A 14,994-nucleotide genomic window follows, 5' to 3' on the forward strand; every position below is an offset into this window, starting at 1 on the left:
GTGCACGCTCGCTCATGCGTGCTCTCTCCCCCTTCATTACAAATAAAGTACACATTTCTAAAACACGAGTACGGGAGGCAGACGGCAGTGATGGCTTTGTGAAGGTACTTACTGCCTCCAAACCACACACTTTAACTTCACGTGTACTTTACCATAATTCTTCGATTCCCTCGGCAGGCAGGGCGGAGGGTACCACGAGTCCCACAGTCTCAAGCCAGGGTAGTCAGCCCTACTCGTACGCCGGAGCCCAACCTGCAGGGTTAAACTGCCCAGGTCGCCTGGTCCAACCCAAACCATGCCTCCTTGCTCTACGCTGCTCTCCAACTGCCACAAGGCAGAAGCAAAGGGGATGAGCTGGGTATGGGGGCTGCAGCCCAGACCCAGAATCCCCAGAACCTGAGACTCTGGCTACATGGCATCGCCAGCGTGGCTACAGCCATGGAAGCAAACAAACCCAGAAGCTGAGTGTTTCATGGCAATGGTTTGCAAAGAGACCCGCAGCTGGGCAGACTCCAGCCTGTGGGTATTCAACCCCAAAGCCCCAAGCCCAGGCCAAGCAGGACCCAAGAAAGGGAACTGTGCCAGTCCCCACCCCCATCCCGGTACGGGGCAGAGGACAACGACCCAAGGCGACTGGCACACTGGGCACCCTCTGCAGAACCAGAAGCTACCAGCCCGGCTCAGTCAGCTACCCAGTGAAAGACTTCTTGTCTCCCCCCTTCTCCAACAGAGGGTCCACCTTGGTCACCCTGTTCCTTTTGTGCCACTGTAGGTTCTACATGTTGAGGGATAGAACCTACTGTGACCTACTTAGCTGTACATCCCCAGGCCACTAAAAAACACGAGACAAAAACCTCCTTTCAGTGCTAGAAGAGTACACCCAGAGACAGCAGCAGCTTAGCCGGACACCTGCGGGGCTCCCCGAGGAGGGAAGGAGGGCACCTGTGCTTCGGGAAGCCACGGGCATTTCTGAAGGTGTCTGCGCCTGCAGGAGAGTGACCTATCCAGGAGGTGGACCAGCGGGACACCCTGGCTGACCGCACCGTCGCTCGGGGAACAGCACCCTCCTGGGGAGCGGCGAGCGGATCTAAGCCTGCACGGGCTAAGGGGACACCAGAGAGACTTCCCGGGGCCCTCTGGGGATGAGAGATCTTCAAACTCGAGAGAAAGCCACAGGAGGCCTTTCTCCTCCCTCTTCACATCCCAGAGCGGGGCGGGAGGGGGCCCTCGGATTGCCCACGGCCACCACGCTGTGACAACCAAGGCCCTGACAGAGACCGCCTGTAAGTGGTGGAGTAGAGAAACCGACAACGCTGGCTGCATGGTGACATCACAGAGCTGCCACGCGTCCTTGTCCTTTCAGTGGACGCTTCCTGGCTGACACATCAAAGCTGAACCAGGCCGTGATGACCTCCATCATCTACAGTGACACAAGGGGCACCGCGGTCCACACACTGCCACTGGCGGACTCCAGCTCCGCGGTGCTCAGATGCCGAAGCAGGAGCTCTTGGTGGGGGGCAGGGGGCGAGCAGTATGGGGGGGAGATGGCCGGAGTGTTGGGAACTCAGTGCAGCAAACACATACTGGAGCTGGGCCTGGCCTCGTCTCACCCAAGACTGGTCTCAGGCTGGAGGCAGCATGGCGATGGTGCCGTCGATGCCACCTTTTAGTCTGGGAGGAGACGTACTCCAGGTCCCACCCAACCCTCGATGGACCTCAGAAGCCAGCTGGAAGTCAAAATGAAGAGCCACAGCCCCTCAGATGTCTGCATGAGTGACGACAGCTACACACAGCTATCATTTTGCCACATCCCACTACTTGGCACTGAAATCTAGTAATAATAAAATAATAAGGTTCTAACTGAAAAGCTCAAAAAAAAAAAAAAAGATGAGTTTTATCACAGGCCACAATTTTCACAGTACACACAAAGATTCCGGAGAACGCAAAACACCATTAAAAATTAAAACTTTTCTGCAACTGCCATGCACAGTGGGATGAAAATACCAATGTTAAGTGTCCACGGTAGAGAAAATAAAACACCTGTTTTGCAAGCTGCTAGTGAAAAAAGAAAACTAATTTACCAGTCACTTTTTTGGAAAAGTACTCGATTTTTTTATCTATCCCTTCCCTCCCAATGCAGGAGTGAGCTCGTAATCCAGCAGTGCAATGACCTGGGTATCTCTAGACACAAAGCACAAGGCGGGCCCCCACAAATCCGGGTTCCATGAGCACAAAGTATCAGTCTTTGCATGGAGCAGGTGCCCTCATTTTTAGCTGAAGCCTGAAGCGCAGGCAGGTGGGGGAGTCTCCTTCCAACTGATCTCAATACCTACAGGAGAGTGCTTCAACAACATCTTGGAAAATAGAATTAAAAGGGGGCCGGCGCTGTGGACAGTGGGCTAAGCCTCCACCTGCAGTGCCAGCATCCCATATGTGCACCGGTTTGTGTCCTGACTGCTCCACTTCCAATTCAGCTCTCTGCTTAGGGCTTGGGAAAGCAGTGGAAGACGGCCCAAGTTCTTGGGCCCCTGCACCTGCAAGGAAGACCCATAAGAAGCTCCTGGCTTCAGAGTGGCTCAACTCTGGCTGTTGGGGCCATTTGGGGAGTGAACCACCAGATGGACGACTTTTCTGTCTCTGTAACTCTACCTGTCAAATAAAGAAACTCTTTCAAAAAAAAAAAAAAAAAAAAAAACAAAAAAACACTGGAATTAAAAGCAAAGTTTGGGGACAGGTGTTTGAACCAGCGATTAATACTCCTGGTACTATGCCTGGCTCTGGACCCTGACCCTAGTTCCCTGCTAACGGAGCCTCTGTCACCCACATGGGAGACCAAGGACTGAGTTTCCAGCTCCGAGCTCTGTCCTCAGCCCGGTCCTGGTCACTGCCAGCACTAACAGAGTGCCCTCGTGGGCAGGAGCTCTCCATCTCCCTGTCTCTCTCACACGAGCTCTGTCTCTGAAATGCGGTGGAAAAAATTCAGTTTCAGTTTGTTTAGGTGCAAAATCATTTGAAACCCACACATGGCATTTAAAAAATATGCATTTTCCAAGAACTATTTGAAGACCCCTCATAGAAAAAAAAAATGCCTGTTGTAGAAATAGAAATAAACGAGTAAACAAAAATGATGACAATTTTAAAAAATGACCTATCATCCCTTTGCTCAAAGAGATAGACGCGCGGGCACTTTTTATGTGTAATCACTTTAATAACAATAGGATTCTACTTCACCCACAGTTCTGTAACCTCCTTTTGCTACACATTACATGCCTGACGGTTCCATGTCACTAAATACTCTTCTGCGTCTCCCCACCCCTCCATGGCTGCCCTACACCTTCTCTACCTCCCTTCTCAAAGCTTGCACTCCCACCTTCAAGTGCTCTTTCCTCAGTAACATTCGCCGCAGGTGAAGATCCTGGCACCAGAGGCAGGCATGGCCTACGGTGCCACATGCCAGTTTCTCAGGCATCAGCAGAAACACACTCCAGAATGCAAAGTCCACACGGGGAGCTCAACCCCGGGGTGGGGGGGGGTGGGGGAGCCGCGGGTTCAGCTATCCAGGGTGAACGTGACCAGAACCAAATACAAGGGGACCTCCAGCAGCCCACAGAAGACGGAATGAAGGGATGACTTCAGTTTTGGCGCGCACGCTTTTTGCAACGCACATATAGGAAAGGCCTTTCATAACTGGTATTATTAAACAAGAAAACTATGCAGAGCTTTCAAAATATTTTACACCAAAAGTAAGCATCTGCTTAATTCCATTTTCCACAAACGTTCTGCAGCACCCTGGTCCAGGCTGACGTGCCGTCCGCCCGCAACTAGGGCAGAACGCAAACATCACACACAGTGCGAGAGGGAAGCATAAACACACACACACACACACACACACACACGGCTTCTCGGCGCTGCTCTGAGCCTCAGCGCCCTGCCCTTCCCAGGATACCCTGAAGACACCTGGTCGCTAGCCGGGAGGCAGTCCCGCAGCAGCCAGACTCCTAGCAGCCTGCAGATTGGCCCCTTCGGGCTCAAAGGGCGGCTGGGCGATCAGGAGCAAGAATGTGGAGCGGGGAATTCCAGCAGGACACACGGGTTTCTCTCATTGTTCAATAGTTAACAGCGAGCGCTTACCAAGCAAAGCCGCTCTCTAAGTAGGTTAGGCTTGCATCTCCTTTCTTAGAGACCATACCAAAGTGACATCCAGTCTTAAAAACAAACAAACAAAACACCTCTTCCATGTGTAAATAAGTCTGCCTTACCCCTGATCCAAAGCCTATGTTCACCACACCCCACCAAGGGCGACACCTAACCCTTGCCAAAACCTAAAGCCATGCAGGCCAGTTAAAACAAACAAACAAAAAGCTGTTCACCTTTGCATTTTACAACATTCCGCCCTCACAGGTGTTCACTGGGCAGGTCAGGAGGCAGAACTGCTTTAAAGACACAACGTAACACACAACCCAGACAAGCTCCAAGGAGACAGACACAGCCAGGCCTCGCCTGGGCCTGGAAATGGGAACTGGAACTAGAATGCAACAGCCGTCAGTGGGGCTGGCGCAGTGGCGCAGGTTAAGCCGCTGCTTGCCACACTGGCATCCCACACGAACAGTGGATGGAGCCTTGGCAGCTCCACTTCCCATCCAGCTCCCTGCTAACGCACGTGGGACAGCAGCAGAAGACAGCCAGAGTGCTTGGGCACCCACCACATGGGAGACCCGGATGGAGTTCCAGGCCATAGACTCCTGGCTCCTGCTCAGGTCACTGTCACTGCACCATTGGGTCTGCCTGGTATGGGGGGGGGGGGGGAAGGAATGGGCCAGAGCTGCTCAACCAATCCACCCACGGCTCACTTCGGCATCCCAGGAAAGCCAGGGCCCAGTGCGGCCCCATCCGAGGGACAGAGGAGGGGACAGCACCTGACCCGGTGCTCAGCCTCCCCACAGAGCACGTGAGCCCTTGCAAGCCTTCCCTTCACAGGATGAACTGCCCAGCCCTCCGAGTGGCCTCTTCCTCCTGGTGAGCAGAGGAACAAAAAGAACACAACAGTGGACGCCTACTTGCCAAGAAGTCCCAAACACTGAATCTGATGACAGCCAGGGAACCTGAGAGCCCTGCCATTAAACTTGGTGATTTCTGCAAAGATACAGGACTCCAGAGCCAGGGACAAAAAGTCAACTGAAGTGTCAGATTTAAGCTAGCTACCCCAGACGCACTTACGTAACACGGCTCTGCCCACTCGAAGGCACCACAGAAGCAGCCAAGGTCCAGACCACTCAGGGGCAGAACATCCCAACTAAAAGGAGCTCCTGTGCGCTGACCAAGGACGCGACCACACTGTGCATCTACAAGCTCCCTCTGCTAGAACCTGAGCCACAGGCTTGCATCAGGAGCCAAGAGCAGCTCTGGCCATCGAACCCAGGGGCGGGGATAACCGATTCCTAGGCAGTGAGGCGTGGCAGGGTCCACGCAGCAGAACGGGAACTGTGACACAGGCAGCTCTTCCACGGTTCGGTGCTGCAGGGACTTCCTTCCCCAAATCCAAACTTCCACCCCTCTTCCAACACCGGATATGCCCTGGGGAAGGGAAACTTTGAAAGCCTGGGAAACTGAGGCTCCCACACTGCCCTCAGCGAGAGAAACACTGCCGCAGGTGTTTTTGTTAACTAACCGATCCTTTTAAAAATGTTTTCATTCCCATCTCTAAATCCCCCTCTCATTTCCATATTCCACTCACAAGAAACAGCCAAGCCAACAGTGACATTAAAAAGTAAACAGAACATTGCCACCTATAGTCAGAAAACGAAATGCCCGTCTTTACACTGCGCTCAGGAAGAGGAACAACATAAAAACAGAAAGTAACATTTTGTTACACTTCCCACATCCTTCATTAACCCCACTACCCTTACACTTCCTGTTGTAAGCTATTTGTAAACTATTTTGATCTTCCTTAACATGAACTATCAGATGGTCAAAATGTAGTTTGCTTTATTACCAATTAACAAGCGACTTTGATAAGACAAACCTACTTACTCCAACATCTACAACATCAAGTGAGGATCCCGTTTTCATTTTTTTCCTACTCATCTGGGACCCAAAATCCAAAGGCAGCAACAAATTCTTAATATAGATCTTCTAACTTCAAATAGAAAAATTTTAATGTTACCATTCTACCACATTTCGCTGCATTTTTATGATGCATTTTTAAATACTGCACAAGGCCAAAAAGATGGTTAAATTAACAAGTGCAGAAGCAATTTAGCAGGAATTCAAACATGTTGTTACCATAGTGATACACTCCAAAACCATTCTTAATTTTTAAACAGTTTTACTGAGATTTATCTCACATACAAGGCGATTCACCCACTTAAAAAATCCAACTCAATGGCTTTTCATGTGTTCACAAGGATTTCTTCCTTGGGGTTACTCATTTTTCCCTTGAATACATATCAAGTAGACTGCAGCTCCCAGAATCCCCAGACTTCCCTGAGGGAGTCCCTGGTGTCGGGGTGCCCAGGGCCACACCATGGCTTTCCTTTCCACTGTGCTCCACGGTGATTAAAGAATGAGTCTGAGCAGTCCTGTGTTGTGAACTGCTTCTCAGTAATGAAACATTCAAATAAACTCTGACAACAAAACAGAGCCTACTATGAACTGTCAGTGTTGACAGATTCTACCAACACATTCTTGAAGAAAATAAAATTGAAGAACTACAAACTATGCATATTCACCAATTATTCAAAACCGTGCTTCCCCATAAATAAGTACAATTATTAAGTGTTGACTAGAAAAACTACTTATTTCAAAGGCAAGATGAGAGAGAGAGGAGAGAGAGAATGAATCTTCAGCCAACTGGTTTATTCTCCCGATGTCCAAAACAGCTACGGCTGAAGCCAGGAGCCACGAACTCACTCCATCCAGGTCTCCCACGTAAGTGGCAGAAAATAAAAACTTGGACCACTGGTTGCTGTCTCCCAGGTGCATCCGCAGGAAACTGGATTGGAAGCAGAGATGCCAGTACTTGAATTCTGACACAAGATGTGCATATCCCAAGCAGCAGCCTAACCCACGGTGCCACAATACCATATGGGCGCCAGTTCGAGTCCCGGCTGCTCCACTTCTGATTCAGATCTCTGCTATGGTCTGAGAAAGCCTGCTCTTCCTCAAGGAACATGCGGCTCAGCGGCCACCTTCAGATCCCAGCAGTGCCTGTGCTGTGACTGCTGAAAGCCTCCCTGGAGCATTCTGCCCTCTCGCACAGACGACACACAGCAGGGCCCGGGCACTGTCCCGCATCAGAGCGAGGCGCTACCACCTGGGCTCGGGCTGCTCTGCACTTGCCCACCGACCGCGCTCCTCTCCTTCCAGCCCTTTTCTCAGACAGGAAATCTGACTGCTAACTTCCAAACGTTGAACGACTGACAGTTTGGGGTCATCCCAGGTCTCTAGTCCCTGTCATACAGCCACCCTAAACCATCCTTGTGGGGGTTGGCGTGTGAGGTGCAGTGGTTCAGCTGCCATCTGCAACACTGGCATCTTGTCTGGGTGGCGATTCCAGTCCAGCTGCTGGACTTTAGCCTGGCCCAGCCCCGCAAGGTTGCGACTATTTGGAGAGTTAGTCAGTTATATGGAAGATCTCTCTCTCTGTAACTCTGCCTTTCAAAAAAATATTTTAAAAAGTAATAATCAAGCATCTGCTCTCCTTCAACATCTCTGAGCCAAGGAGGCTTCAACAAGTGACAGTGTCTCATGGGCTGACTGTGCTTCTTAGTGGTACACAAAATAATGGTGTGTTTTAAGCCTGAAAGCACATTCAAGTGAAAGAAATAGGATTTCTGTGCCAAAGGGTAACCAGAAACATTTGCTACGAAGTGCATAATTATGGACAAATGAGTGAAGAGACCTCCAAAATGAGAGAGAGCGCTGAACTCTGGGGCAACCACACCCAACTGCCACATCTCCAGGGCCCGGAGGCACAGCCCCTGCCCTGATGGCTGCCAGGTGAGACACTGGGTCCGGTGAAGCCAGGTTTTTACCATTTTCAGGAGAAACTCCAAGCTTTCAAACAGCAGACATAAAGATCTGGCCCAGGAGTCACCATTTTGCAGTCGATGGCATTTATCTCCACCTTCCATTAGTCTGAAAAACTGAACTATGAGGATCTTCCAGGATACCTGGAAATAAGGGATGATTATTCCACACGTTAAAAACGAGGGCACAGCAGGTGAAGCCGCAGCCTGCAGCACCAGCATCCCATACGGGTGCCAGTTCAAGTCCCGGCTGCTCCACTTCCAATCCAGCTCCCTGCTAATGCACCTGGGAAAGCAGAAGATGACCAAGTCCTTGGGCCTCTGCATTGGCATGGGTAACCCAAAAGCTACTGGCTCCTGGCTTCGGATGGGCCCAGCTCCAGCCGATGCAGGCATCTGGGGAGTGAACCAGTAGATGGAAGCTTTCTCTCTTTGCCTCTGCCTCTCTCTAACCCTGCCTTTGAAATAAATCTTTGAGAAAGAAAAAAAAAAAAAACAAAACAAACAGAGGGCAATTGGGGCCAGCATTGCGGCACAGCAGGCTAAGCTACCACCTGCAACACTGGCATCCCACATGGGTGCAGATGCGAGTACCAGCTGCTCCACTTATGATCCAGCTCCTCAATAACGCTCCTGGGAAAGCAGCAGAAGATACACCAAGTGCGTGGGCCCCTGTACCCACGTGGGAGACCTGGATGGAGTTCTTGGCTTCTGGCTCTGACCTGGCCCAATCCCAGCCCTCTGGGGAATGAACCAGTGGATGGAAAAATCAATCTCTCTACCTCTACCTCTCTATCTCTATAACTCTGGCTTTCAAATAAGTGTTTATTTTTTACAAGAAAACTTTTTTTTTTTTTAATGAGGGCAACCAACAGACCTGGCCCTGTAACTGCCTCTCACCTGCCCATCGGCGTGCAGTTCACAGGGCTGGCACGATGAACTGAGGCAGCACGTGCTTAAGGCTCCCATGCACAGGGGGCACCCGGCACATCAGCCAGCTCCCTCCCTGTGGGCCAGAGGAAGCCTGCCCTTTCTCAGCCTACCGTCTGCCTCATTCTAAACACACACACACACCCCCCTTACTGCCAAACCTAACATAAGGCTGCCGCCCATCCCTAGTATTTCACCCAGCAGAAAATCCTTTCAATAAAAGGTACCTTTCTAAGATGTAGTAAAAGATTTCAGAAGGTTCACAGTAACAGCCATGATAGACTATGCCAAAATGTGCCTATAGACTGCCAAAATTAAATATCAAAAATAAAAGGCCAAGGACCCACACCACACCAGATGCAGAAACTAGTCCAGGCTGTTTTGATCCCAGACCAGATCTCATCTGGGGCCATGAATGAAAGTTCTGTTAGACTGCTACTCCCTCCAGCACCAAACCCCCTCACCTCTGATGGTGACTTCAAATTTGGTTCTTTGAAATAACCGGATTCAAATCGGGGTGAATATGAACGCTAACCCACCAGAAGAGTCTTTGCCAGACACACACGACACAAATTAAAACAGCACGTACATGCACACAACCAAAATTCCCATCTTCAGCCCCTTTGTCCTACAAACAGGACAGCCCGAGGCTGATGGTCCCAGAAACAGCGCCCTCTGCTTTGATGCCCCACTGTTCTCTCGTCTTTTTTCATTATTTAGAGAATACAAACCCACATAGATCAGACCTTACATACTTAACACAGTGCATTACCCCCTGTGTAAATGGGGAAAAATTAAGTTTCATGTTTCTAGACCAACAGGGCTGTTAATTTCTGTACAAGGCCAACCAGGATACCTTCCCAAAGTTGGCAGCACAGCCTGGTATCCCGCTACCTTCGTGGTTAACAAGACAGAGGCAGCACCAGCAGAAGCCAGGGCTCAACAGTCTTTACGAGACGGGACATGGCTAATTGCGCTCCCCACGTACAATGCTCTTCATGAACCTCAAAGAAAACACAAATCTAATGTGAAGAGTCTGCTAGGTGTGGGTGCCTGCTTTTGCTAAGAGGCTGGGCAAGCGACGTCCACAGAGCACAGGGACTCTTCCTGCGGAGGCACTGCCCAGGCAAACGTCCCTATCTTTCGCACATCACACATCCTCCTCTCAGAGCCCGTCAAAATCTCCCATCTGTTGTATTCCGTGGACTAATTCAGGGAGAGAAATCAAACGGTGTGCATTCAACAAGGTGCTGTTAGCGTTCCATGAAGGCATGCCCTGGTTCTCCGAAAGGCGACCTGACAGCATGGAACCTCCCAGGAAAAAGCAAATACGTGGAAATGTGCAGTCATCAAAAACACCCCCGGCTTTTTTTCCTGCTAGGAAAAACCTGCCAAAGGAAGACGGACTAGACTCTTCTCCCGGGATACAATGTGTGTGCCACCCCACAGAACCAGTCAGGAGGCAACAAATTAATAAAAGATGTCTCCATGCCCCACGCAGTTACACACACCCTGTAGCTACACACAGGAGGCAGCCTCTTGTGCTTGCACTGGTTTTCACTGTTAACAACACACTCAGCTCAGATCCACATGGGCCCTCCTAGGCACCCTGGCCCCATGGCTCTGGGTGGATTCTGACACCTACTGCCAATGTAAACGAAGCACAAACAACAGTGACAAGAATCCGACCCATTGGTTCAGTTGCATTGCCCAAAACATTCTTGCGATTTTTTTAGAGAGCTTTTAAAAGTAATCGTGTGATTAAATAAAAATCTACAAAGAACCCAAGGTGATTGGCACCCGCACTCCCAAGCCGCGCCTTTGTTTCGGAATGCCGGGATCTCTGAGAGAGCCCACCAGCCCTGGCCTGCTGCCACTTCCACGCAGAAGTGCAGGGCACCGAGGGGGAACCCAGGAGGGCGCGGATTCCCCAGGGACGTGAGACAATGCTTCCCACCCCGCCCCAGGTAACCACACACACACAAGAGGCAAATCAGCTTACAGAAGCACAGCACGGCAAAACACACATCACTGGTGGCGTGACCATCCTTCGATAAAAATAAATATCACAGCACCCACCTTGCTAGCACCGCCTAAAGTCACACCCCACACTCACCCCACCCACCCCCAGATACCTCTTCCAGGGCACGCTGGCACCACACACACACACACACACACACACACACCAACCACGCCAGGCCAGGAGGGAGCGGCTGGGCGCCGGCGAAGCCCACGGCGCATAGCAGCCTCTCTGGACGCCACCCCCTCACCAGAGACAGAGAGGGAACCTCGGAGAAGAAAAGAGGGAGGGGAAGACAGAGAGATGGAGCAAGCCCGCATTTCCAGGCATCAACTTTTCATGAAATGCACAACCAGGATCGGAAATACCTCCCTGCTGAGTAATGCTGCGCCGAGCGTAAATTCACCTCTGCCACGGGGAGCCAGCCCCGGGCGCGCGCCCCGCCAGATGGCAAACCACTCCCACCTGCTCCCTGCAGCCGCCCGTCACGCCGCGCCCGCCGCAGGCCTCCCACCCCCCTTTTTGGCAGGGCGACGCACCAATGAGCGCGCGCGAGGCCAGCGACAGGGCTGAGCAGTGATTTAGCAGGATTGTCGCAAAGCGGGGAGTGGGAGCCGCGCAGGCGAGGGAGGGGGAACAAAGCCCTCTCCTGGCGAACCGGCCGCCTGGGGGCGTGGCTTCCTTCGTCGGTTTGATTAATAAAAGAGATCAATTAAGCGTTCCTCTCTCCACCCACCCCGGTGGTGCCAGGCTTTGAATCCTCAGAAGGAGGCTTTAAAAATAATATTATTATTAATTTAAAAAGGCAGGTTTGCAAGCTCCCTCCAAGTTTCAGGCAGCACCTGCCACCATCCTTAACCATCTCCCGCCGCCAGGAGAGAAAAGACCCCGACCGGTCAGGGCCACGGCCACCGCACCGGGCACACGCACCGCACAGCGCCCATGGACCCGATCGGGACAAGAAAGTTCCAGGGGCGACCCGGGGGGCTCCTCGGCAGCAGCGGGTGTGCGGCCGCGACCCAGACATGACACGCATCATAGACTCCCGGCTGCACGGGCGAGGGGCGCAAAGTTGCCCAACAGCCCGGGAGTCGCCGCTTGGCGAGGAGGGGGCCGCGCCGCGAGAGGCGCGCGCGCCTTCCGCCCACCCCACGGCTCGGACCGCGAGCGAAGCCCAGGCTCCCCGGGCACGGCGCAGCCGTATTTACAAACAATGCGCCGGCAGCCGCGAGCCGAGCGGAAGGACCCAGGCCCGCCCCCCGGGACCCCGCTCCGGAGCGCTCCCGAGTCCCGGGCGCCCCTGCAGGCGCACCCCGGGGTAGCCCCGCGCCCCTCCCCCTGCCGGCGCGGGGCAGGAACTCCCCCGGGGAGTCCCGACGGGAAGGGGCCACTCACCTCGTCTTCCGAAAGTCCATAGACCGGCTCCCCGAGTCCGGTCGCCATGGAGCCGGAGCTGCCGCCCGCGCCCCGCGCGGGGTCCGAGGCGCTCGCGGGCGGCGGAGCTGTGGCGCGGGCCGCCGGGTTCCGCACCCGGGCCTGTGCGCCCCTCGCGGGGGAGCGGCCGGGCGCCGGCAGGTGAGGGTGCCGGAGCGAGCGCGCCCCGGCCGCTGACCGCGCCGCTTCCTCCCGGAAGGCTGCGGGACGTGCCGGCCGGCGGCTCCCGAGAGCGCGCTGAGCAGCGGGCGGCGGCTCCGCCGGGCTTTCCCTGCGTGCGGCCCGCGCCTCCCTCGCGCCTCCCCTGCCCGCCGCTCTCCGCCCCTCTCCGAGGCTGCTCTGCGATCCGGGGCACCCGGCTCGCCCGCCCCCGCTCTCGCTCGGTCCCGGCCCCCGCTCTCCCCGCCCCCTCCTCCGCCTCCTCCCACCCGGCGCCGGGGCGGGCACACGCGCCCCCCAAGCCAATCACAGGCCGGGCTGGGGGGCGGGCCGCGGGCTGCGGGGGTGGTGGAGTTCGGCCCCCACGCCCACCCCCACCGCCGCGCCGCCCGCGCTGCGCTCTGGGGGTCCCCGGGCCGCGGGGCGGGTCCGCAGGGGCGTGCCCGGGCCGGCTCAGCCTGCGGAGCTGACCCTGCCCCCTCTCCCGGCTTGGCTCCGCTTTGGGGAGGGGGCGGACTGGGCCTTTGCGGGCGAGAGGGCTTTGGCGAACAGCGTGGGCCCTTTCCCGCACTGGGGGTCTTTGGGCCGAGAGCCCTGAGCGCGCCGTCTCAGTTTTAAGGGGGCGCAGATGGAGGTTTCCAGCCCCCTTTAAATCCTTGGCAGCCCCAGCCGGCCGGACTTGGCTGCGCCGTCGGCTCCCCGGAGCGCAGTGCCGGCCGGGGAGAGGCTGCCCCGCCGCGGCCGCGGGTCGCCATTGCCTGTGTCCGCCGCGCGGGGGACGAGCCCGCGCCGCGCCCCGCGCGCTCCGCCGCGCCCTCGGAGCCCGAGCGCCTGGCTCTTCGGGAAGAGGCAGCTCGGCTCCGGGCCGCCGCCGGACGTGTGGAGCTGCAGTTGCCGACGCTGGAGACGCGGTGTCGGCCGCTGCGAGAGCCTTCCCGCAGCGCGCTCATCTCTTCCCTCGGAGGTCCAAGAATGCCACTGACGACTGCAGATGAGCGGGGGTGGGGCTGGGGATCCCGTCCCCGGGCATCCTCAGGAGGGCCTTGCCTTCATTTCGGATGGTAATTTAAAAACGGAGCACGCCGGGCTCGCGCCGTGTGCTGGGGAGATGACACGAGAACTTGCCTACCTGGGTGTTGCGCGCTGCCAGCTGCTTTAGCAAATGTCTCTGCGGGTCCTTCGTGTGACAGGGTAGGGGCGCACCCCGTCCTCACTCGAGCCCACCTTGGCCTCCCTGCGCGCTGACCGTGGCGTGACGTGGGTGCCGTCCAATGGGTCTCCTTTGCAGAGCTAGCCCCGGGGGAGTCGGCACCTGGTTGAGACGAAAATCGGAGCTCTCTTCCTGCTTTCCATGCGGAGGTTCTTCTCTTCTGATAACCAGCCACACACACAGAGATTCCAAGATGCCCCTCTCTCCTCACCGGTGACCCCTGGGTGGGAGCCGTGGCTTCCGGACTAGCCAGGCCTTTGTTCAATTCGAATAGTGGGTGTCATGCGGGGAAGGTTATCAGTTCTTAAATATTGTAATAGAAAACTATAATTTGGAACTGCACAGGAAACCCTGGAGGTGAGAGTTCCAGGCTTAATTTTTGTTGGGGGGTGCTGTATCATCTGGGTACTGGAAGGGCTGTCAGACCCCACTTCCTTCACCCCGCATGTCTGTAGCCACCTGCAGCCTGGGGTCATGTACTTACTTGGCTCTCCTTGGGGGACGGTTATTAGAAGCCCAGGATATGAAACTTGCAGTATGCCATTTACTAGTATGTATGATTGTTTACAAAATTGTGGCCTATGACGCTATTCCACATCCACTGTAAGAATCAAACAGGACATTTGTTTTCCTAAGGAGGGAGAAAAGTTTTCTTGCCTACTTCCAAGGAGCTGGTTAAGTTTTTGCATCCTGGATGACAAAAATTATTTCAATTAATTGTGGTTTTCTTTTGTTTAATTTATTTTGGCTACCAGGAAACTCAGTCAAATTTATGGCCTTAAAGCCATAAAAAAATAAAAAATAAAACAGCAGCAGCAGCAATCCCCTTTGCAACACTGTACTAACTTCCCCCCAGGCGGTGGGTCCTACCCAGGGCGCAGTGCAGCCACCTGGGGATATTTACAATAGATTTGGAGGAGGAGTCCAGCCTACCAGTTAAGATGGTTAAGATGCCCTTGTCCCACAAGGGCTACCTGAATTCAGTACCTGGCCCTGACTCCTGAGCCCACTCTCCTGCTAACGCAGACGCTGGGGGGAGGGGGCAGTGGTGCTCAAGGAGCTGAGTTCTTGTCACCCATGTGGGACACCGGATCAGGTCTCTGATTTCCATGCCCAGCACCAGCCCAGGCTGCAGGCATTTGGGGAGTGACCCAGCAGATGGGAGCACCCCAGAACCTCTGTATGTGTGTGTCGCAAATTAAAACAGACCAAGT

The 14,994-nt window shown here is 54.3% G+C and overlaps 1 protein-coding gene across 6 annotated transcripts in view; it reads right to left on the reverse strand.

Annotated features, from left to right (window-relative positions):
- NEDD4L (NEDD4 like E3 ubiquitin protein ligase) overlaps nucleotides 1-14,613 on the reverse strand; it is a 324,616-nt gene extending 310,003 nt beyond the window's left edge. For 2 of the 6 annotated variants that reach the window (XM_051851904.3, XM_089305070.1), the window contains exon 1: nucleotides 12,373-12,785. In XM_051851904.3, coding sequence (XP_051707864.1) covers nucleotides 12,373-12,420 — 48 coding nt within the window. In that variant the 5' untranslated portion in view covers nucleotides 12,421-12,785. Of the gene's footprint in view, nucleotides 1-11,345; nucleotides 11,492-12,372; nucleotides 12,788-13,699 lie in introns of those variants that run through there. The other 4 variants (XM_089305073.1, XM_089305069.1, XM_089305072.1 and 1 more) reach the window with 4 other exon arrangements.
- Nucleotides 14,614-14,994: the final 381 nt, after the last annotated feature.

This window comes from Oryctolagus cuniculus, chromosome 10 (genome assembly GCF_051225735.1).
Source record: "Oryctolagus cuniculus isolate XC-2025 breed Fujian yellow rabbit chromosome 10, ASM5122573v1, whole genome shotgun sequence".
Taxonomy (NCBI): domain Eukaryota; kingdom Metazoa; phylum Chordata; class Mammalia; order Lagomorpha; family Leporidae; genus Oryctolagus; species Oryctolagus cuniculus.